This window comes from Coturnix japonica, chromosome 1 (genome assembly GCF_001577835.2).
Source record: "Coturnix japonica isolate 7356 chromosome 1, Coturnix japonica 2.1, whole genome shotgun sequence".
In the NCBI taxonomy this organism is placed as follows: domain Eukaryota; kingdom Metazoa; phylum Chordata; class Aves; order Galliformes; family Phasianidae; genus Coturnix; species Coturnix japonica.
Genome location: NC_029516.1, coordinates 64,819,531 through 64,844,033, shown reverse-complemented (window position 1 = coordinate 64,844,033; position 24,503 = coordinate 64,819,531). Strand labels below are relative to the sequence as shown.

The 24,503-nt window shown below is 38.8% G+C and overlaps 1 protein-coding gene across 4 annotated transcripts in view; it reads right to left on the bottom strand.

The window, feature by feature from the left end:
• Positions 1-24,503, bottom strand: part of FBLN1 (fibulin 1) — an 80,977-nt gene that overhangs the window by 44,671 nt on the left and 11,803 nt on the right. For all 4 annotated transcript variants that reach the window (XM_015870504.1, XM_015870512.1, XM_032446525.1 and 1 more), the window contains exons 2-6: positions 22,663-22,762; positions 14,059-14,194; positions 7,792-7,963; positions 5,615-5,674; positions 703-804 (exon numbers count right to left, since the gene is read on the bottom strand). In XM_015870504.1, coding sequence (XP_015725990.1) covers positions 703-804; positions 5,615-5,674; positions 7,792-7,963; positions 14,059-14,194; positions 22,663-22,762 — 570 coding nt within the window. The remainder of the gene's footprint in view (positions 1-702; positions 805-5,614; positions 5,675-7,791; positions 7,964-14,058; positions 14,195-22,662; positions 22,763-24,503) is intronic.

The following is a 24,503-nucleotide window of genomic DNA, read 5'->3' as shown; positions in this document are numbered from 1 at the left end:
GAATTCCACCCATGCATGGCCTAGGGACTGCTCAACCCACAGACTGCAATTCTTCACATTCTACTTTCTAGCTACTGAAAAACATTTATTTTGGAATTTTTTCATTTTCTCTTGGAATCTATGAGAGTATTTGGCACCCATAGGTGTCAAATGTAAAAGTTCTTCCTTTTTATATTTCACACTGGGCTAGTGTTAATCTGATCAATCATCAGTATCTAATTTATAACTCTGAATTTTGTATCAGGTCTACTTACTAAGCTTTCATCTTCAGTCAATGAGAGAAAAAGGCACTCCTGATGAGTACCACCTTTTACTATTGAATAGCTCAAGTATTCCCTATGATTAACAACATCAACAACTTTCAAACTTCCTGTCAGCAGGCTGAACAATTCTACTCTATTTCATCTGTTATATTATTTACTATATACTACAGTAAAAGAAAGCATGATTTTGTTTGTTTTACTCACAATAAAAATCTCAACATCTCCTTGGTCTTTTCTACTCTGAATTCTCCACTTGCTCTATTGATCTACCATTCCACCTTCAAACTAATTCCAACTTTCTATTTAAACAAACTTTTTAAGATCTCACACCCTTCCCCACCTGGGATAAGTGTATGTAAGAATATTATGATATCTTCTGACTGACTTTTACAATAAACATGTTGATAATCACCAAGGAAATATTTTTTAGTTTTTTTACCTTCACAGTTGACACCATCTGGTTGAAGCTGATATCCAACAAAGCACGAGCAGACATAACTGGATCCTGTGTCTCTGCACTGCTGAGAGCAGGGACCACCACCTAATTAGATTTTAAGAAGTCTTATAAAATTAGAAGGCCTAATATAGGGACTGAATCAAACCACTGATTTACAGGTTGCTTACTGATTTATTCTAAAAGTAACTAGACATGCACATATATAAAAGAAGGAAAGGGCTGAACACAGGAGGAAGTGTTTGAAATTACTGATTCCTTTTATCAACAAAGAATACAAGGAGGAAGTAAATTAAACAGTTGCTCATAACTCATCATTTTTAGAACACAAAGTGAAAATGCTGGGAGCTCAGATGCCTCCACAAAGAATGTGGAAAAGAGCTAGGTTTGTTCTGGTGACAGAGAGGACACTATAAAATTTACACAAAATTTGGCTTATCTGATCTTGTTCAGAAATAAATTAGTCACATAATTGTAGGAGTTGGAAGGGGCCTCTGCGAATAATTTAGTCTTATGCCCCAGTTTGTGCCCGTTGCCCCATCCTCTCCCTCCTTCCTTCCCCCCCTCCCCCCCCTTTTCTTTTCTCTGTTGCTAGGCACCATTGAAAAGAGCCTGGCCTCATCTACTTGATTTAGATATTTATGAGCATTGATCCTTTCTCAGAGTTCTCCAGGGTGAAAAGTCCCAGGTCTTTCAGCCTTTCCTCATAAGGAAAATGCACCAGGTTCTTGATCATCTTTAGTGCCCTCTGCTGGACTATCCTTGGAATTTCCCTGTCTTTCTTGAACTGAAGAATCCTGAACTGGACACAGATGTGGCTTTGCGAGGGCAGAGTAGACAGGGAGGAGAACTTCTCTCAGCCTGCTGGTGACTCTCATTTTAATGCATCCCAGGATACCATTGGCCTTCCTGGCCACAAGAACAAACTCACTGCTGGCTCACAGTCAACCTGTTGTCCGCCAGGACACCTAGGTTCTCTGCACAGCTCACAACAGCAGGTCAGACTCTAACCTGTACTGATGTTTGCAATTATTCCCCCAATGTGTAGGACTCTGCACTTGCTCTTGTTGTACCTCATAAAGTTCCTTCCCACTTGACTCTCCAGCCTGCCCAGATTTGTGGTGTGTCAACCACTCTTCCCAGCAAACTTGCTGAGGATGCATTCTATCCATTAATTTTGATAACTGATGAAGATGACGAACAAGACCAGACCCAGGAGCAACCCTTGTGGACCACCAGTAGCTACAGGCCTAAAATCAGACTCTGTTACTGATCACAACCCTCCGAGCTCTGCCAGTCAGCCAGTTCTCAACCCACCACACTGGCTATGCCTCTATCTCACACTTCCTAAGCTTACTTACAAGGAAGTTGTAAGAGACAGTGTCAAAAATCTTGCTGAAGTCAAGGTATACAACATTCACTGCTCTCCCCTCATCTACCCAGCTGGTCACAACATCATGGAAGTCAGTCATGATTTTCCCTTGGTGAATCCATGCTGACTACTCCTGATAACCTTCTTTTCTTCCACTTGCTTGGAGATGACATCCAGAATAAGCTGTTCCATCATCTTCCTAGTGATGGAGATAAGGCACCTCTCACATTCCTCATGACCTTTCAAGAGAGCAGCCTGGCAATCACTTCTGCCAGCTCCCTCAGTATTCATAGGCGCATCCAATGAGGGCCCATGGATCTGTGTGTGTTGAGTTTGCCTAGATGATCTCTGACCAGATCCTCCTCAACCAAGGGGAAGTCTTTCTTTCCCCAGACTCTCTTTCTTATCTCCAGGGTCTGGGATTCTCTAAGGACAGTCTCAGCAGTACGGACTGAAACAAAGAAGGTGTTCAGAGGTCAAAATTGGCTCTCCTGAAATCCAGGGTTGCAATCCTACTTATTGCCTCTCCTATAAAAAACCTAAACTCCAGTATCTGATGATTGTTGCATCCAAGGCTGTCCCCAACCTTCACATTCCCAACCAATCCTTCCTTGTTTGTAAGAACAAGGTCCAGCAGCACACCTCTCCTCATTGGCTCCTCCACCACCTGCATCAGAAAGTTATCTTCCACACACTGCAGGAACCTCCTGGACTGTGTGTGCCTGGCAGTGTTGCTTTTCCAGCAAATATCAGGGTGACTGAAGTCCCCCATGAGAACCAGTGCCTGTGATCATGAGGCTACTTTCAGCTGTCTGTAGAAGGCCAGCTTCTTCCACCTGATCAGGCAACCTGAAGTAAACACCTATAACGATATCACCCACAATAGCCTGCCACTTAATTCTTATCCATTCTCCACTCATTCAACATAAATAGGGATACATTCCAGTTGTCCTCTCACATAAGAAGCAACTCTACCACTGTCTTGCGGGTTTGTCTTTCCTAAAATGTACCTAGCCATCCATGACATTTCAGTCACACAAGCTGTCCCACCATGCTTATGTAATCACAATGAAATTATAGCCCTGTGATCACACAGAGATCTCTAATTCTTCCTGTTTATTTCCAGTCGCATTGATACACAGGCACATCAGAGAAGAAAACAGTCTAGGATGCATGTTTCCCTAGAGGGATGCAAGGGATCCTCCATAGCTATACACACCCTTGAGGTGGCTGGCCTTCTGGCTCATGTCACAGGATGCAGCTAAGGAAAATTTGTCACTGTTTTGGTTGGCCTGGCTGACTCCCAGTTGGTAGCAGTGGCATGAGCACTGTCATTTTGGACCCCACATTCCAAGCCCTTCAGTTTAAAGCTCACCTCACTAGGTCAGCCAGCCTGCTGCCAAAGATTGCCCTGCCTCTTCTAGACAGGTGGATCCTATCCCTCCCTAACAGATTATAATCTTCATAGAAAGCCTTACTGTCATAAAACTCAAAACTCTCATGCCAGCATCAACCACTTAGCCAGGAGTGGATAGGACTTGATGTACAGTATATATCTATTTCTGGCTTCCCTCTTTCCTCCAACTGGAAAAAATGAAGAGCTGGGCATCAGTGTTCTTCATTTGTATTCCTGTGGCTTTACAATCTTCTTTGCTTCTGCCCATGTTCTGGATTGCAGTGCAAGTCCAAAGGAAAGAGTAATAGTGGATAGTAGTCTGTGCTCTTGATAAGGTGCAAAACTCTTGGCAGCATCCCTGATCTTGGCTCCTGGGAGGCAGCAGACTTCCTGAGACTCCCTGTCAGGCCAGCAGAGGGGAGCTTCAGTGCCTTTTAACAGGGAGTTATTCACTATAAACACACAGAGTTTCTTTTTATGATATCCACTGCAGGCTGCTGGTATGGTTTCTTCTTGCAGATCTTGGTCATGGGTGTCATGACTGTCTGTAGCTGTAAGAGCTTCATATCTGAAGTTGGAGGGTAGGGACTGAAGCAGAGACCTATTTTTGTGGGTCACCAGGGACCAAGGTACCTATCCTTTCGATATTCTCAGAACAGAAAAAGGGTTACATACTTCCAACTATATTGTTTTAACAATATTGATGATATTCATACAGACTCTCACTACAAGTCTATCTTCTTTTGGTTTTCAAGAGAATGTCTGGATAGGCATTAAACAAAAAGTTTGAGACAACACAACCAATGTGGGCAAACGCAGCTATCATAAATAAAACTTTCAAGTGAATTAAAGAAAACAAATTTTAAAACTTTCACAGTTTCTAATGAGAGGCATTAACAGAAAACAGGAAAATAGTTTTTCAGACAAAGCACTGGCAAAGGCAATGACACTACATGGAATAGTCTTGAGCTGAGATGGCCAGCAACTGCTTTTTGAACCTCTGCTAATAATGCGGGCTCCAGTTAAGCAATGTAAAATCTGTTGTTGAGATGGTGAAATAATATAATTTATTTCCTCATGTGTCATGACAGTGCTCCAAAACAAACTATTGGAAGTTCTACTTCTTAAGAAATTTAAGTTTCCCTCTGGTGAAGCTTGGAAAATCACAAGTAATTTTAGCTTGCCAAGTTTATCAGAAAATATACTGCAGACAGAAACTCTCATTTGTAATTAGTCACAACAATATATCTCTTGAAGACAGTTGATTAACTGACAAAGGCAACAACTGACTACGTAAAGAAATAATGCTAGGAAAATATGTAACACATTTTTTATGTCATCTCTTGTACATCACTGGCAGCTAGAGACGAGTTAGTGCTAGTGTTGGCTTTGACTAGCTAATGACCTAATACACATTTCCAACCTCTCTAGAATTTAATAGCAATCCAACATGCAGCACAGTAAATCATCTCTCAACTGGAATTGAAGTCCATTAAATTGATTTTAACCTAAATACATTACTTAGTTCTGAAATGCTTGTAGAACATAATACATCACTGCTGTTTTAAGTTTATAGACATATAAATCACATGTGACAAGCAGTAAATCAGAATACTTAGCAGAACAATAACCCAACAACATATTCTTCCCATGAGACAGAACTGTTCAATTAATGAGGACACTAGACAGTTTTCTTCCTTTTTTTTTCAAGAGATGCATCTCAAAAGGAAACAAGTCCCATTTTATATCCAATCATTCTGATCATCCCAATAGAACTCACATATGTAATATAGCATTCACGTAGTCTTAAGAATCCAGAGTTCTTCATGCATTCAGTAAATAACACAACAGAAGTATTATCAACTAGAAATTAAATGAAAGTTAAATGTATTGTTCAAGCTTCAGCTGGTTAAGATTTAACTTCACCATGATAGATAATGTCTCCCTTTAGAACAACTGAGGCATCCCATAATGCTTTACTATTTCTTCAAAAGGATTCTGATTCTGTTATTTTTACTCAAAACTAGCTTAAGCAAAAGGTTTTGACTAATCACTACATCTAAGTCTGCTAAACTTTATTGGAGGCAATCACAAAAGACCTGGCTAACAGGACTAGTCATGTGACTTACCTCTGCAGCCATCATGCAGATAAGGATCTTCTTGGTCTAGTTCCTCCTTTGAAATTTCAACTAAAAAGAGGAGAGAGAGGCATTAGAAGAGAAAGCATTTTTCTTCTAACAGTAAAAAGCTGCCTGCTTGGGATGGGGTTCAGACCAGAGCTTTGGGATACAACAGGACAAAATTAAAGAGCATTATTTACATATTTTACAGCTATTTCATACTTAAATTTGACATTCAAATGCATATGCCCATGGGGTATTTTCCATCTGACCGATTCAGTATGAAAGTCATGCTGTGATCATAGATTATATATGGGCTGAGATTTTCAAATGCAGGTTCTTACCATTAGGCTTCTAACCAGAGCTTAACCTGATTTTCATAAAACATGTTGTTGAGGCATGCTTGGTTTCCACTGACTTTCCAGTAGCTTGGGGTACTTACAGTTTTAATGAAAATCAGATTAACCTCAGTTATTTATTTAGACTCCATTCCAAAAAAACTCCACACCCAACATTTGGGAACCTAATTATAGCATTCTTCCAACTATACTTCATGATCAGCAATACGTTAGCCTCATACATGTGTCCTGAGAGTTATTTCACTCTACATGAAAGGCACAAAAGGGCTGGATACATACACTCTCCGAATCCCCATCTTTGGCCAAAGAATTAGCTAATGGACTTCCCCAATCCCCACTGATTTGAATACTTTGGGAATGGGAGTACTTGTCCATGTGCCTTTCAACCCATGGTCACTTACAAGAAAATACTACATCATGGATGTGGAAGTAAGTTTGTGTGCACAAGGCTGAGTTGGTACACAGACCCCTCAGGCCATAATGGTACATTTTGGTCACACAGAAACTACTGTAAATATTTTGCTCAAGTCTGGTCTGACTTGATAGAGTACTTCTGGGACACAGCATCAGAGATTTCTCTTCATGTGACCAAGAAGGTATCATACATGTAGTCACTCTGTCTTATCGTTTGCAGCATAACCCCTGTGTGCCTTGCTATTGCACAACAAAAACACAAGGTGCTGTATTACAAAATCAAAGAGAGGTGTCCACTCACGTTGTTTGCTCTGCCTTTTTTAGGCATAGATTCTTTGACTTACGGGATATTTGTCATATGTTCATCCATGTGGCTGTCTCTTAGTTTACTGATGAGAATTTTGTCCTGCCTTGCTTGCTGATGTCTTCATATCAAGGGTCTTTGTGAGTGCAAATTGCCCACGGGAGTCAGTGGGGAAATACTGCATGTTGTGTTTACAATTCTGCATTTTCAGGTATTGATATATTTCTCCAGACATGCAAATAATTTGAGTCTGCAAATTCTTAGTATTGACACAGTAAGCTAGGTGCAAGGTATCTACCCTGCAGTTACATGCCCTTCAGCCAGAGCAAATGGACAAGGGCAATTTCCCTGCTGTGACAGTACACAAAGAAATTGGCAGGCTATTTCTAAAGGTTACTTGATAAGGATGTACACTGACATAAGCAAAATTTCAAAGATATGAAACACACTGGCTCTGATAATACACTGGCTCAGGCACACTAGTGCATCTTGTTGCAGTGGGGTTTGAGTTTAAGTAGTCCTTTTTTAAAACCTGCTACTGATGATCTACAAGCCAGAGCACATATATTCAGTGCTCAGCTGTCCATGAAGGGGGCAACATCCTACAGCATGACTTTTCTGCAGTTTCAGCTAAGTCTGTTGAGTGAAAGATGAAAAAAAGTCAAAAACAGGTCTGTAAGAATCAGTCTGCTGATTCTCTTCAGCTCTGTGGACTAAGTATGGACAGGTGTGGCAAGAGCTGCTGCTGCTGTCTAGACTCCCTCTCTTCTGACAACATCAAATAAATGCAGACACCATGTTGTTTAGAAATGATCAGTCCTCACAGCATTTCAAATCTGTGGGTATGTGTCTCACACTAAAAGAAACATTTGAATTCCACATAGCTGGCAAAGTCTATTTGGCTTTTAAACCCAATTAAAAGCATCAGTAGTTTAGCTTCTTGGAATACACATTTCAGCCATGACTAGACAAAAAATGAGTTCCAATATACATGTATCACTAAAAGAGATCTCAAATTAGAGGAACTGCAGCAGAAATTCTTTCAAATACAAGCATTCTTTGTAACCCTTATCATTTTCTGTCTCAGTCTCTTATAACTTGCAACATACCTTGTTCCTTTTTAGGAGCATCATCACTGATGGACACATCTGTGCCTTCTTGACCCTTCACACAACAAGCTCTGAAGACAATTCCACATTGGTATCCTATCTTCAGGTTGGGTTCACAGCTCTGGCCTTGAACTTGGGCAGTCTTTCCCAGTAGACAACAGTAACAACATTTCTGTTTTAAAAATATAGGAGAGTCACATCCTATGCCCAAACAAATCACTGCAAGTTTTCTTAGTAGGATAAATAGTGTTATCTCACCTTGGCAAACTGATCAAAACTTTTCTGCAAATTCTTCAGCAACTTCTGCTTTACTTAGCCTGACATATTTTAATCTGTAGTTGAATTCAGTGAGCTCTGGATCTGCTTACATAGAGCCAAACTTAGTACTTGGATCAAGATTTCGTAAGTAAAGTATGTACATGAATGTTGTATACAAATACAGCACTATGGTGTTGTGGAGGACCAGAACTGTCTATGGAATATGGAATATGGAATTACGTGGTTCTATGCCTGCACACCACAGTTTCAAACACCAGTGAACAGCTGGAACTCTTAACATTTCTGTGTCCCTTTTGTGTTCAGTTCCTTAAACTGGGGCATGATCAATAAAGTGCATCCTTTTCAAACCTAACAGACAAACAAGTAAGCAAGCAAGCATGATTCATCCAAAGCTAGTGCTAACAGGTCAGAAAAAGAAACTACTCTGCTCTGAAGAACAAACCACATTGCCTAGTATTCTTTAAGAGCATCACAGTACTGACACAACTTCCAGCAATTAAACATGACCCACACCTTCCAGACTCGCTGAACTACAGCCAAGGAACACACCATAGAAGTGAAGGCAGGGGAAGTTACTCCTGTGTATGTTTATTTCAGTTTTTTATTGAAGAGACACTGCTAACTTATTTGCTATTCCTTTTTGCTTTTGGAAAGTGGCAACAATATTTGGTTCTTTGCGATTGGTATCTGCTAACTGTTCCTGTCATGTCAAAAGTAGATATAAGCTTTTATTATTAACTTTACTATTCTTCCGGACTCTTTTTTTGCTTGAAAAAAAGAAAACAAAAGTAACCTTCACCCTTAAACTGAGCAGATGGAATAAAGAAATAAAAAGCAAAGCAGATTTCTGTAAATTTAAGCACCTCGCTTACTGAAAAGTAGGTAACCATTACATTTCTTTCACTGCTTTGGAACCATCTATATTCTCAGTTTTCCCATAGAGGGCATTGCATGCATGTTTCTCTCATTACATGGCAGCAAAATGCTCATTTTAAAGCACAGAGTATCAGGAAGGTAAAATAATAGAATATTTTTTCCTTGTTTCTTCTTATTTATTTATTTATTTTGCAGTGGTGGATGCTCTGGCTTCACCACCAACATGTCTGGGATATTTTCATATTCTGGATTATATTAGAAATAAAGACTTGATGTCTTTTTTTTTTTTTTTTTTTTTCAAGGATTGACATACTTCTGGATATTTACTTTGTCTAAGTTGTCTGATACTTTCCTGAGGCATCCTTCTTAAAGTTTTAAATATGTCTAAAATTTTGGTGGTTTTCCAATTTTTGCAAACATTTTTTTAGGATACAGAAATTAAAACTGAGCTAAAGATTCATTGCTTGGCTTAAGATAATGTATTTTTGACAACCAAACATTGAATTACAGCTGATAATTTGCCAAATTGTCCTATTACATCTGTCTGGATATCCTCACTGGTTTCTACTGTTAGGCATATAAAGTAACTCACATCTACTTATCTGCCTTGTCACAGAATGCTCAAACTGGGAGTTGCATAGTTCCTCTGGATGTTTGTGTAGGGAGTGATCACTCATCTTGCTGTTCTTGAAGTGCTGAATAACCTTATGTTCTTTATCTCCTTCAGGCTGAGACAGGACTTAACTTAAAAAATCTCTGTCTTCAGCTAATGTGAATCTTCAACTATAGAGCCTGCTATGTCTTGCGAGAAACCAAATCCTCATTTAAAATAATTGCACATTTGTTCAAGCCTATATTTATTTTAACTGTGCACTATCCATCTTGATTTAACATCTTGATAATGATAATAATTTAGGTTCATATACCATGGCAAAATTACATAGACGTGGAAAGTGTCAAACATTTTCTTAACTGATATTTACCATAGGTGGCTTTTAATATTGACCCTAAAATATTTTGTACTGGAAGTTCTAAAGCCTAAGATTTCTTGTTCAGCTACAGAAGTAAGACGAAGAAGCTGATAGATGGCCTCATATGCAGAGCACACTCAGAACCCTGTATACTTGCATAATCCTCTACACATGTCATCTGTGAACCTGGAAGGTCACTTAATTCTCCTTTTTTCTTTCTGTTCTTCCACAGTGGAATGGTAATAATATAACAGCAATAAAGCTTGTTTAACCAATATTCACAGAGCACTTTGGTATGCCAAGACACTAGGTATTATGTCGTTATAACTAGCACTATCCTGATAAAATTAATATCAATATTTTCTTTTTCACACTAATATTTTTTTCCAGGGTTGTTAGTTTATTTTGATAGTCTTTAATCCTTTAGACTGAAATGCAGTCTAGAGTCAATATCAGTTGAGTCCTTAATGTGCTTGCAGTCATTTTCCAAAGGCTGCCAGCTGTCTAGAGGCAGACCATCTACTCATTTGCTAGAACCACTGAATGCCACAATTTCTCTGCCTGTAAGTTTTTGCTTTTTAAGTGATCCTGATAATAGTCTCAGACATTTTTGCTTTGTCTCTCACCTGCAAAAGTCCATGCAGAATCTAAGACATGACTTGATCTTCATGCTAGGATAGGAAAAAGTGACCTCCAGAGGCCCCTTTCAACCTTAAGCTTTCTGTGACAGAAATCTGTTTCTCACCTTTATTCGTATGATCCCTCCACTGCTCTCATATTTTGCCCTCTCACTGAAAGGAATAAGTACATGCTGCAATGCTATACAGTTATTTTAGAAATAAGGCTTTACTGTACTGTCCTGATTGCTGTGGTTGACTGCACCGAGGGAAAATTACCAGTGCCTAACAACATGAAAATTAAGTTGGCATAAGTACATCAGTCCAGCAACAGTTACTTATAAAATGTCTGAAGTTTTATTTTCATTTGATTAGAAATAATCTGAAATTGCTGTACCTGATAAGCTTTCTTGATTAGTTACATTTGATAATAATTCTTTACTATTTATGTCATTGTTTAAAGTACCAAAACTTGGAGGGTAAACCATACAGTAACACTGCTTTTTTTATGTCTGTCCACAAGAGGTCTCTCACTTGCTGAAATCCAGACTAACCAGTAGATGGATATGAAAAATGTGAAAAATGGTCAGAAAAAATACAGGCAACTCAGTGGAATTTTGCATAATTTTTGAAGAGATGAACAGAAACTAAAACTATTACCAGTAGGCCATGGTAATGAAAATGCTAAGCTCAATTAATATATACAAACAAAATATTTTTGATGTACCTTGATCTTTGGAAGAAGAAAGCGCCTAGGATTTGGTGAAGATATCCAAGCATCTTAAAGAACATGAAATATCTACAAATTTCTCCCCTTTTGAGGAGCTGCACCGGTAGAAGCTTTCCTAACTAACCATTTTCCATTTCCTGTATCAGCAATAAAATCTGCTTTTGTTTACAATCTTTTGAGGAATATTTTAAAGACCTATTATCAATTTTGCATTCATTTTTTTAAGGCAAGAGAAGTTGTAATTCCAAAACCCTGAAGAAGTAGAATTATGTCCATTATTACCTGTGCCTTACAGCCAAAATGTAAAAGTTGAGGGAAATGTTTTCAAACATGGTCTTTTTATCTTCTTTCCAATGTCAAACCAGCTGCCTCATTTGATCCACTAATCCTAATAAATGTAATACCAAGCTACTCTTTCTGTTTCCCTGAAGGAGACAAAATCCAAAAGACTTCCTGTGCTATTTAAACTAAACTAAAATAGACCAGCCTAGGCAAAATGAGATCCAAGTCCATGTGAGATAAGCTTGACGTGAATGTTAGTTTACCACAGCAGAGTATAATCACAGAATATATTGAATGAACCCAGGTCATCAGGTGCAAAATAATATCAGAAGAAAAAAAAAAAAAAAAAAAAAAAAAAAAAAAAAGATGAATTATTCACTGATACTAAATCATAAATCATGCATTACCATCGTGGATCAAAGAAATGATTTACAATAATATTACTACAGCTAGACATGTGCATGTTGATATTCCTGTTAGGGAATAGAGGAATAGAATGTGGCTCAAAAATGTTAAATAAAACTGATAATGTTTATACAAGTAAATTAAACAGGGACAAAACATGAGCTCATGTCCACAATCTTCTCTACTGTTTAAGTATTAGCAAGCTCTATTGACTACTAACATTCTCTTGTACAGCCCTGAAGCATATTTTGAGGTTACCAAAGGTCAGAGAATGTTCACAAACTGCCTACACACATGCGTTTTGCAGGGGAAAGCCTTCACTTTCGTGACATGAGCTATGTTCAGTTATTTATTCCCAGGGCTAAAGATCAAGGCCTAGTCCATTTTAGTCCATTTTATTTAATAACACAGCTGTCACCATAAAAACCTGACATCTGTAAAGAAAACTGGACTTTAAAAAAAAAATTACTAACACTTCTTCCTCATGCTGACAAGAACACATACTGAAACACCAGTCAATTGACAGGAAAGTAATTTTCCTTGAACAGTTGTATTCTGTTTTAGAGTTGTGCTTTGGCATTTGTTTAGAACTGTATTGCTGTTATAAACATATCTCTAACAGCAAGAACTTGAATCAGCAGAGTATTTGCCATCCCAGTCATCGTTCATTCATTCTTTACTTCTCAGTGTTTTTCTATATTCAGATAGAGATGGACAAGCTTCTTAATGGTACAAGAATCTCAGTGTACCTGTCCTTGACAAAGCAAGGTATATCCCACACATGGTCAACAAGTGAGAGATATTTCTTCTGTGATTTTATTTCTATTATCTCATGAATAAGAAAACATGATGTATGTACAAACAAGTCTGTGGCAAGCCAATGACAGACTCAACAGAACATGTTACTGTTCTTCTCACAGCGAGAATGTGGATTACTTCAAAGCCCCACCACCAGCAGGGTTCTACTTGGAGCACAAGTCTTATGAGGAGCAGCTGAGGGAACTGTTTAGTCTGGAGAAGAGAAGGCTCAAGGGAGACCTTATAGCTCTCTACAACTACCTGAAAGGAGGTTGTGGCAAGGTGGGGGTCAACCTCTTCTTCCTCGTAAGTAGCAACAGAACAAGAGGGAATGGCCTCAAGTTGTACCAGAGGTGGTTCAGGTTGGGAATTAGGAAAAACTTCTGCTCACAAAGAGTGGTCAGGCACTGGAATGGGCTGCCCCAAGTAGTTGAGTCACTGTCCCAGGAGGTGTTCATGAAATATTTAGATGTTGTACTAAGGAACATGGTTTAGTGAGTGGTAAGTGCACAATAGGACTGGATGATCTTGGACGTCTTTCACAACCTTGATGATTCAATGATTCTACGGTACCAAAACATCCAGCATTTTCGAGTAGTATGAAGTAATAAAATCACCATATCTTCATCACCACTGACTGAAATCTATTATAGGACCAGACTGTCCATGACTGAGTCATGGTCAAGGTTGTGGTCAAGGTCACAGACATATTGTTTACAAAAAAAAAAAAAAAAAGGAGAGATAAAGACACTAGTAATAAAGGTGGAGGATAGAACACATAATTAAAGATGCAACTGATGGGCATTTTCATTCTAGCATCAAATATTGTTATTACAAGCTCACAGATGTCTCAGTTAAATTGGAAATCAAAGTCAGCTAACTAAAGAATTACAAAGTGTGCTGTGAGGATTTACTTCAGTCCTAGCCCTAGGACCACCATCTTAGACAATAAAACTCTAATGAAAGCTGAAGTCTGAAATGAGCCTGAGTTTCTTACCCATCCCTTCCTACACTGTGTTGATGCAAAAGTAATTTCCTAGCCAATTATCCATTTGAGACTTTCCACCCTTTTGAATTTACCATCTGTCTTCACTAAAATATAATTAAGTAGACTGCTTCACTCAAAGAGGGACTGTTCTCTCAAAGACACACAAAGCTTAATGTCTTAACTGAGACAAGAGGCGTAGGTGGGGAAGAACTGTTTATGTGCATCAGAACTGAGTACAATGACCTGTGGGATCAACCTTAATACTAATCTAGTTAGTACAATTTTCTGAACAGATGAACAGGAGTAGCTCTGATATCTCACCTTAAAGTATTCAGCTTCACAGGTGGAATTTTCACCAATGTGTGAGTCACACTCCTCACGCACGTTGGCAAATTCAATCCCATCTGAACAGTAGTGCTCCTCCAGCTTGCTGCGACAGCACTGCACCTGAGTCATGCTGACAAGAGCATGGAAGCAATGGGAGAAGAATGTCACATGTAAGTCAAGAACAGATAGTGCAGCTTGGTTTGGCAATTAGCACTTGTACTAATCACATGGAAAGAGGTTCCTGTGGACATTTGTGAAATTTCATGGAGTGAAAATATTGTTTAGGCAGAACCTAGAATATCTAGGTCACTTGTTTAATAGTTAAGGTGATGCGTATAATACAATTAAACTCTCTGTCTACCCTGCAGTTTCTTACAAAGGTTTTTGAAGTAAATGCATAACTTCAACAACATTTGCCACAGTACACTAGGACACTGCAATCTGGTAAGCATTATCACAGCTGGTGGCTAAACAGAGAATGATAAGAATCCAGTCAGCACCTCCCACTAATAGAAAAGGAAAGTCAGGCTCTGGACACTAAAAGTCCACAATCCTATGGCCAATTGATACTAGCATTTGCTGACCCTTGTTCAAACAGTCCAACACACTGAAGGAGGCTCAGAGTGTCACTCTGGGGAAGAAATGGAAATATGGCATGGACTGAAGATACTGAGGACAGTGAGAAAAAAGTGCACTGCAATAAAGAGGAGAAGAAAGGCAATGAAGAAGGAAACTCAGTTTTGTTAGTTCTGCTGCTCATAAAATCATTTCCTCTCCATTTCATTGAATTAATTAAATAAAAATGTCTCCTTGTTCCTGTTGAAAAATTCTGAGCAAGAACGCTTTAAATTCTTATGCATCTGTCACCCACCCAAGGAGACAGGTCCGCTCTGCTCTCACCACTCCTCTAACATACAACTCTGTTTTATGGGCTAGCATTGTCAATAGAGCTTAAGGCTTAATGCCCTCCCACCACTATCATCTCCTATAACAAACAGCAGGGAACAGGGGGGAAAAAAAAAAAAAAAAAAAAAAAAAGCAGGTAAGTAAATCAGACTACACAAAAGATAGAAACACAAGATACAAACATAAACGTCTGCTTTCTGATAATGCCATTCACCATTCACTGAGAATACCGTTGCAGGAGTTTCTAAGGGGAAAGGAAACTTTCCCAAAGTAATCCAAGCTGCTAAATTAATTTTATTCCCAGTCCAACAGAAGCACTTAAAAGTCATACCCAGTTATGCTGAAGATCTACAAGAAATATACAGCGTGGAAAGTTCTGCATATCTTACAGACTGATGACATTGAATACATTAATATTAATATGGTGCTTAGACTGCTTTGTTGTGCATGCTGGTGAGGCAAGGATATCAAGCTATGATCCTGGAGATTTCAAATTCTTATATATTGGGTTTTGTATTGGTCTGACAGTGCAGTTCTCACATTGACAAAAACATATATGGAATTTCAAGGCATAGGAACAGAAGTCAGGCAAACTTCATAAACAAATGATTCAAAAATAGATTCTAAAGTCATAGCTAGAAGTTATGCCCAGTACGGTAACTTTATTGGCAGAATATATGAAGTTTTTGATATTTGATTTAGTTCCAGTCTGGGAAGAACATGCAGCTTTTTTTGTTGCTGCGATTCCCTCTGATGCAGAATTTCCAGTCCCAGCCCAGCTCCGAGGTGGTCTGCCTGTCAGGGCTCTGCAGGCCTGTAAAACCTGAGCTTCAGGCCTAAATGTTGGGGAGCTGAGACTTTACAGATCCTTTTAGTCCTGTTGAGGATATAGAGATGTTGGCCGCAGACAAACAAACAAATAAACAAGCAGCAGAAGTTTTTCAGGAGATCTGTTTGATTTCAAGTGTGGCTTTTTTTTTTTCTCCTTTTCTTTTCTTTTTCAAATACAAGACATCTCTTTGAAATCCCTGACAAATTGGCAATTGCAACCAAAACAAAACAGTTTCTCAAAGTTTTTCCCACAGCTGTATTCGTAAGTCATGTGGCCCACCCCAACTGTAACAAGGAATTTCCAATTGAATGGAAATACTAGATTAAAATACCAGTTGTTCATTCTCAGAACAACAATAAAATTACACTTAATTGCCTGAATCCTACAGTGAAGCTACACTGGTCACAAATATTGCTTGAGACTGTAAACACTTGTGTGGCTGTAACAGAGGCAGAAACCCTTGAAAGATGGCAAAGAATAATGCTACCAAAAATTGTACATTAATGGTCTTAATCTTGATTTGCTCAGTCCGGCTGACCAGCCTTTTTCCCTTGCTCTCCACTTCCCACACTGGTGGTGAGGGAGCTGGAACTACATGATCCTTAAGGTCCCTCCCAACCAAAGCCATTCTTTGGTGTCTACAGCATGTCACCAGAAGCAATTTAGACTCAAGACTTTTGAGATGAAGATTCTCTCTCCTTACCTTTGCTAAGCTATGTATTCCCCTAGCTTAGACCCAAATGTGATCTGTACTCACTTTCTACTTCACAGTAAAGGAACCAACTCTAGTGGTTAGTAGGACATTCAGATTTGTGTCTGTGCAAGTAAAAAAATAACTTATCCTGTGTACTATTTCTGAAAAAAGAAATAAGCGAAATACTTTCCTGGTTTTGGTTTTGGTTGTTTTCCTTTGTTTTGTGTTTAATTACTCCTGGTAGTTAAAAAAGCTACTTCTTCCTCATCTGCTTTATTCTGATTTTCAGTTATACAGCATAAACAAACTTTACTGAATTAAATTCTTATAATATGCACTTACGATATGGCTGAAATCTTGCTAGGATGGAAAACATTATATATGGGACATCTAGGACGATGTGGTATCGTAACTGATATTCACTCAGGATATTACAGATAAAATCATGTATATTCTAGTCTCCGAAAGATGCATTTTATTCATGGATCACTAACAGACAGATGTGAATCAGATCTTCAGAAAATACTTATTCTCTGTTGCAGATGTTCATTTAAAATTCAATTTATTCCATTATAAGGTAATTAGATTATAACTGAAGTTAAGAAATTATACTGATGCTGAAGGGATCAGGAGCACATGTAGGTAAAGCATAAGCAGAGGAAGCAGAGATGGGTGGCCTAGGAAGAATGTAGGAACATGCAGAGAGGGTATCAGGAAAGCCAAGGTACAGGAGGAAAAAAAAAAAACTGGCAAAGGATGTGAAAAATAACAAGGGCTTCTTTAGAGACATTGATCAGAAGAGACAGGAAAAGACAATGTACCCGCTCTGATAAATGAGCGAAAACTGGCTACAACAGACATGGAGAAGGCTGGCTGTCAGGATTCCCAAACTTCTCATGACCCTGAACCTTTAGGTCAGGTTTGGGGGAGAAAAATCCCTCCTACTGTAGGAGCACAGCAAGTCTGAAATTGCCTCATGAGACCAAATGTGTACCAGTCTATGGGGCAGATTACACACATAACAGGGTCCTGAATGAACTGGTTGATGTGGTTGCCAAGCCACTTTTCATCATACTTAAAAAATCAGAGCTTCCAGGTGAAGTCTCTGGTGAGTGGAAAATAGAAAATATCACTCTCATTTTCAAGATGGGAGAAAGGAATACCTAGGGCACTATGGGCTGTTAAGCCTCACCTCTGTGCCTGGGGAAATAAGGGGGCAGCTCCTCCTGGAAGCAACATTAAAGCAAACACATGATGAAGAGTTGATCTGAGACAGCCAGCATGTCTCCCTCTTACCAAGGGGAGATCATTCCAGACCAGTCTGGAGGCCTTCTAGGATGGAGAATCAGTGGACAAAGGTAGGGTTGCTGATGACATCTATGTGGACTTCTGCAAGGCCTTTGACATGGTTGCGCACAAAATAAATTCTTCTCTAAATTGGAGAGATGTGGATTTGAAAGCTGGACTATTTGGTGAATAAAGAATTGGTTGGGTGGCTCTATGTTCAGGTGGAGGCCAGTTACAAGTGGTGTTCTCCAGGAGTCTGTCTTGGGACTGGTGCTCTTCAGCATCTTCATCAGTGACACAGGCAGGGGGATTGAGCACATCCTCAGCAAGTTTGCATATTACACCAAGATGTGTGGTGCAGTTGACACAACAGAAGGAAGGAATGCCATCCGTAAGAGAAGAATTCACCCAGTCAGGAGCCCTGGCAAGAAGGATTTATGGGTCCTGGTGGATGAAAAGCTGGACTTGAGCATGCAGTTTGTGCTTGTAGCTTAGAAAGCCAACTGTACACTGGGTTGCATCAAAAGAAGGCTGGCCAGCAGGGACAGGCCAGTGATTGTCCCCTTCTATTCCACCTCCATGAGGCATGACCTGGACTGAGTACTGCATCTAGGTTTTGGGCGCTCAGTAAAAGAACTATGCAGAACTGTTGGAGCTGGTCCAGAGGAAGCTACGAAGATGATCAGAGAGCAAAAGTACCTCTCCTGCGAAGACAGGTTGAGAGAACTGGGCTGGTTCAGCTTGGAAAAGAGAAGGCTCTGGGGAGAAGACTTCAGTATTTGAGGAGAGCTTAAAAGCTGGAGGAAGACTGACTTTTTACACAGTCTGATAGTGACAGGAGAAGGAGGAATGATTTCAAGTTAAAAGAGGTAAGATTTTAATTAGAAGATATACACCTAAACCAGTGTAGATTTCCGAGTTACTTATTTTTCTTTCCATAAAAAAATTATAACTTTGCGTTGAAAACAATTTATTTATTGTCTCCTTCACTTAGGCAAAAAAAAAAATAAAATTCTTCATTAATGTCTCCATCTCTCCTGCCTGTTAGCCTCCAGACTATGTAGGTGCTAAACTGTGCTTGCATAATGAAAGGCCTTTGAAAAAAGATTTTAAAAGTAAACCAAACTGATTTAAAAACGGAATGATCCCACTCTATAATTATTTTACAAATGCAAGCTGAATCTTCCACCCTTCATCCTTACAGCAAAAGTTTAAAATGCTACACAAGTAAGAGCAAGATCTGGTATAATGAATGATACATGGCAGGTGTAATTAAAGAGTTGGACAACAATTAAAATACGTATGTTTGATCATATGTTGCAGGTTAGAAAGGGACTGAAAACTTATTGAATTAACAAGCCTCAAAATTACTCAGCTGCAGTCCATATCTAAACTTTGTAATTTACTTAATAAAAATTTTCTCAGAAGAAAGAGGTAAATTTATACTGATGCCATGCATTATGTAGATAAACGATACTGATAACTTTGTGGCAGAGAAAGGACTGATTCTGCCTTTATTTACATGATGAAGTAAGCAAATCATCCTACAAGAGTGGCAATACAATTCTGACAGCACAGCATTGTTCTTCTATCAATGTGACTGCAAAGCAAAAATGACCGAGGCACACTTAGCAAGCTACAGAAAAGAGATGACAAATAAGAAATTTTCTCAAGAAGTAAACAGCTTTTTCAGACACAAAACTGTCACGATTTTGATGCCTGAAGTCTCAGGCTCTTCCAGGATTACAATGGCATAAATCAACAGCCATCTACCCGCACTTAAACATCTGGTTCCTATCACTCCAAACAGTCATGTCTTATTACTTCCTTGTGTTCCTATTTGGGTCTGAGTTGAAGTGCTGCTGCTGGTCTCTGCTTGGGAACATGGATCACCTTTTTGCTCTGTGCACAGCAGCTAGCAGAGTGCTGTGCATCTTTTTTTTTTAGTGCATTCTTGCAAAACTGATTATGAATAATGTTGTTCCAAATGTAATTCCAAAAAGACTTTTTGCAATGCTAAGGGTAAGCAATTGTCATACAAAGATATGCTATTTCTGGAGCAGGAATTACATTCATTTGCAAAGAGTTCTGAGCAGGGGAAACTCTACATTTTGTAAGGAAGATTTATTGGTCAGGTTGAGTTCCAAAATAAATTAATTAATTAAATGGCAGCTGTTTCCAGCTGCTGTGAGTTTGACCACATTACAGGAAAATGGATGAATGGGCAAAAAGCTGCTGTTATGACAGCCAAATTCATCATTCATCGAAACCTTACATTCACCTTTTTTGACTCATGAGTGCACACAAAACAAACAAACAAACAAACAAAGACAAAACAAACAAAAACCCTATCATTTTAAAGAATGATAATATGAGGAGTTATACTAATTTGTAGACAAGACACCACAACAAATGATTGTAGACAGGTTTTGACTTCAGGCTAGGAGCTGTGTTTCAAGCTAAATGCAACCAAGTAACAAGTAGATTTAAGGAATTCATGTGAACTTCATCTAGCACACCTTTAGTGTAGATGTAAACCTGCAGTATAAACTGCCCATAATCAGTGACACCCACACAGATGGCAAGTCCCTCAGTGACCACAAGGGACTTCAAGGGATGAATCCTAGAGATAGTGAAGTCCACAGCTATCTGCTTGGTTGCATGGAAATCCTCCTGGATTCCTATGAATGTGCTTTATGTGACTGAAAAAAAGGTCAAGTTGGTGCACTGTAATTCAATAAGGCAGCTTACTCCTCATACAATTAGTAAACATGGAACTGTTCTGCACATGTGGGACAAACCAAGCACCCTCTGGCATAATGTATTAATGGATCCTACACACAGGAGGTCATGACTTTTTCAACAAGGGGCTTTATAGACTGTTTGTTCAACATCACGATGCACTAAATAGTCAGAAGGTCCCAGCAGTGCTTTAAACAACTAAGTAAATGGCAGACATCAGACAGACTGGCCCCCAGCAGCTCCTGTTGCGTATGTGTCTAAATAGAAAGCAAGCTTTGAAATCTGAAGCTCTTTTTGAAATCTGTAACCAATAAGATATCCTGTGCCATATTCTCCCTGCCTAGATGTCAGCAAATGTAATGAATCTGGTTTTGGTTTTGCTCACATCTCTGTGCAAAAGGAATGTATATGCTGAATCAGTGTTGTTATCCAAGCGTGCTTGCAAAGGGAATCATGTTCCCTCTTCATTCATTCTGGCTTCAGTTACACTAATAAAGAAGAGCAGAATTTGGCTCTTACTTTTGTGTCTGAAATGGCATAATAAAGTGACTCCTGTGTTTTTCACAGATATGCCAGTCTGCAACCATAACTGGAGTAAAATAAGAAAGTAAAGAGTGCCAGTTTTACTTAGCCATTTCTCAGTGTGGAGCCAAGCTTCAAGGGAAGTTACGTTTATTTATGCCACAGCCATGAATAGATGCAAGTGAATTTATCCACTTCTATTTTTGTCTGATGAGCACTCATACTTCTCACAGAATATGCGAGTTTACCCAGTTCTGATTTACTATCACATCACTATAATTTACTTATTGTGCCAATTATACACAAAAGTTAGGCAAAGTATTAATAAGCTTTTCGAGTTTTCCTGTGAAGTCCTAAAGACTCTTTAAAATGGCACTCTTTGAAAATGAATTGCATTTACAGCAGAATCACTCATCAGAGTAATTAAATGATAATCATAGAGATTCTTGATGCCTGATTGTTCAATCAACTTGGTTTCCTGTTTTTCCCTCATGTTTTGTCTGTAACTCTTCTGATTCTTCAAGCATTTTCTAAACCGGGATTTAAGTCCTATCTGTCAATTCTTCTGCCTAAGAGACTGCTTTCAATGCCAATACAAATGCAGAAGTCAGAAAACATGAACAGACTGGACTGTGAGAAACATTCTTTCCATAACAAAGATCAATCCAACTCTGCTACAGTTACTGAAGTTAAATCATTTTGCAATCCACTTGGGAAGACAGAGGAGGCAATGTAATGTGTATAAAATTGTCTACGAAGCTATCCCTCAAATTACCAACCACAAACTGTTAGCTTCACAAATAAAATGTAATGAGTGTATTTAATGGCAAATACAACATAAACTGAGAGGAAAAATATGTGTGCCTCCAATCATATAAGACATTCAGTATTACCAAAATACTACTGTGCAACTAATTTTTAGGTTTGACTTTATTATTTCATTTGCTAGATGCAAAAAATAAATCAGTATCATATAAAGTCTAATTTGAATTAGGAAATGTATTTACTAAGTGAAGTTACTATTCTACACAATAGAATATATTTGACAGAAGTCATATGCTCTAGGTAACTGAAGTTTAAAGCTGACTGAAGCTTAAAGCTCCCCCATCAAGAAATATAATTCCAAGCTGCAGACAATTATCTGTGTGGCATCATAAAGAACAGGCAGTTTTAATAGACTGTCTTAAATACATACATATGTACACAGTCTATATACTATTCATGTACATGATCTGCTGTTTCTTCAAAAACATCTACTCAAAAATTTTCAGTCAGCATAAGGTGAAGATGCTCTGCTGACATCAGTAAAGCCATGCTGAAATACACTGACTATAGGTTAAGTTCAAGCCCTGTGAGCAGATATCAGTGGAAAACCTTCTAATGGATACAGTGCACAATGAACAGAGTAGAGCAGGGTTACTCTGCACTAAAACAGCAGCTGAAATTTAAAAGACTTAGTAGAAGTTAAGTCCTCAGGTTTCTTCAAGGATTGAAAACACAGATATAAAAAACTCTGATGTAAGAGCTAGATTTTTCACTTTATAATCAGCTTTCATACCTGCCATTTCCATGGTTTTATACTAGAGTTCACATTTTCATGTAATGTATAATATACCTGCATTCTCTGGACTCAGAAATTAATGGTAGAGAAGTACATATTCTGTTTGCGTTTGCCCACTCAACACCCTTGTCACAGCATTCTTCCATCGAAAGATCTGCAGAAATGAGAAAAGAAACATATTATAATCTTATAATCTTAATAAATATTACTGTAACTGTGAGTGTAAAGAAAGAAGGATAGTTCATTTTCCCTCCCTAATCTATGCATAGAACAGTGCACCTATCCAGAAAGGCAGCCGGGGCCCAATGAGATATCCATCAACACCTTGCAATAAGCCCAAGGTACTTCTTCATCTGTGAAGTAACCTACAGTTTCCTTTATCCTTCCAAATAAAGACACAGACCAAGGACTGATACTCCAGCAGAAAACAGTTCAGGCAGAGATTGCATGTAAAGAGATATGTCCCATTGCACTTCTTTATTATCACAAGTGGCAGTAGTCATAAGGAACCATCAAAATACAGAAGAAAACAGGATAAGTCAAATAACTAAGTGACACGAAAGATGAGTGACTCTCATTATAAAGTAATTTACAGAACTGTTGTTCTTTCTTCCTGAGGTTATCATCCAATTAATCTGTTTGACCTAAAAATATGCCTGTAATGAAAAAATATTGCATAGAGAGAAATAAAGGTATGCAGTGTTTTAATCACTTAAAATATAAAATAAAAATTATATGGATACCAATTGATACCAACCCTCAAACTCAGAGCAAAAGCATACTTAAGGTAATTATCTGTGCAGAGCATTATTTTTGCTGAAATCTCTAACTAAGGAAAACTAAATACCATTAATGAACTGACAATCACTACATGTTTGTTTCATATTCCAAGTGCAAAAGTTCACTGCACAGCAGGTGCATCAGAACTTGGAATAAAACATGAGTCACATTTTCCTATTAATTATTTTGCAGTCCACACAATGAACAGTTCCTCGTAGAACAAATATGCAACCTTTGTCTCATCTGTTTTTGGCTAATTGACCTCATGGGTTGCACCCAGGAGTGCTGAGGTGGCTGGTTGATGTCATTGTGAAACTACTCTTGATTATCTTTGTCTGATAAAAGTTCCTGAAGAATGGGAGAAAAAAACATCCCCCCATCTTCAAAAAGGGCAAGAGAAAACATCGGGGAAAGTACAAATCTGTCAGTGTCATCTCACAACCTGGGAAGCTGAAGGAGAAAATCCTTCTGGAAACCATTTCAGAACAGGAGGATATGAAAGTGATTAAAGAAGTCAGCTTGAATTTATAAAGGGAAAAATGTGCTTAGTCAACCTCTAAGCCTTCTACAAAAAGTGGCCAGCCTGGCTGCTGTGTACCTTTACTTCACTAAGGCTTTTGACACTGTCTCCCAATACTTCCACAGAGACAAGGAGACAGCGTACAAGCTTTAAGAGGTTTTAAGAGTTCGAGGTGGACTGAAAACTGAACAGTCAGGTCAAGAGCACTGTCAAGAGCTGGAGAACTAGGCAGTGGGGAACCTCATGACATTCAACAAAGGGAAATGCAAAGTACTGCATCTGAAGTGGAATAAAATCCTTCCACCAGTGCACACCAGAGCCTGACAAACCAGAAAGCAGCTCTGCAAAGAAGGATCTGACACCAAGCTTCCCGTGAGCAAATATCATGACCATCAGTGCCTTTGTGACAATGGCAGTCAACACCATCTTAAGCTGTACAAATGACTTCCTGCAGAGTCTGGTAGAAACACACATCCTCCTCTGGTTCTCCCTGTTCTAGTAATGAGGTTATTCTCCATCTGCTCCTGCTCTTTGAGGACTACAGCCCTCTTCCACCTGTCTGCAGATCCACCTTCTAACCTGTTGCAATCATTAA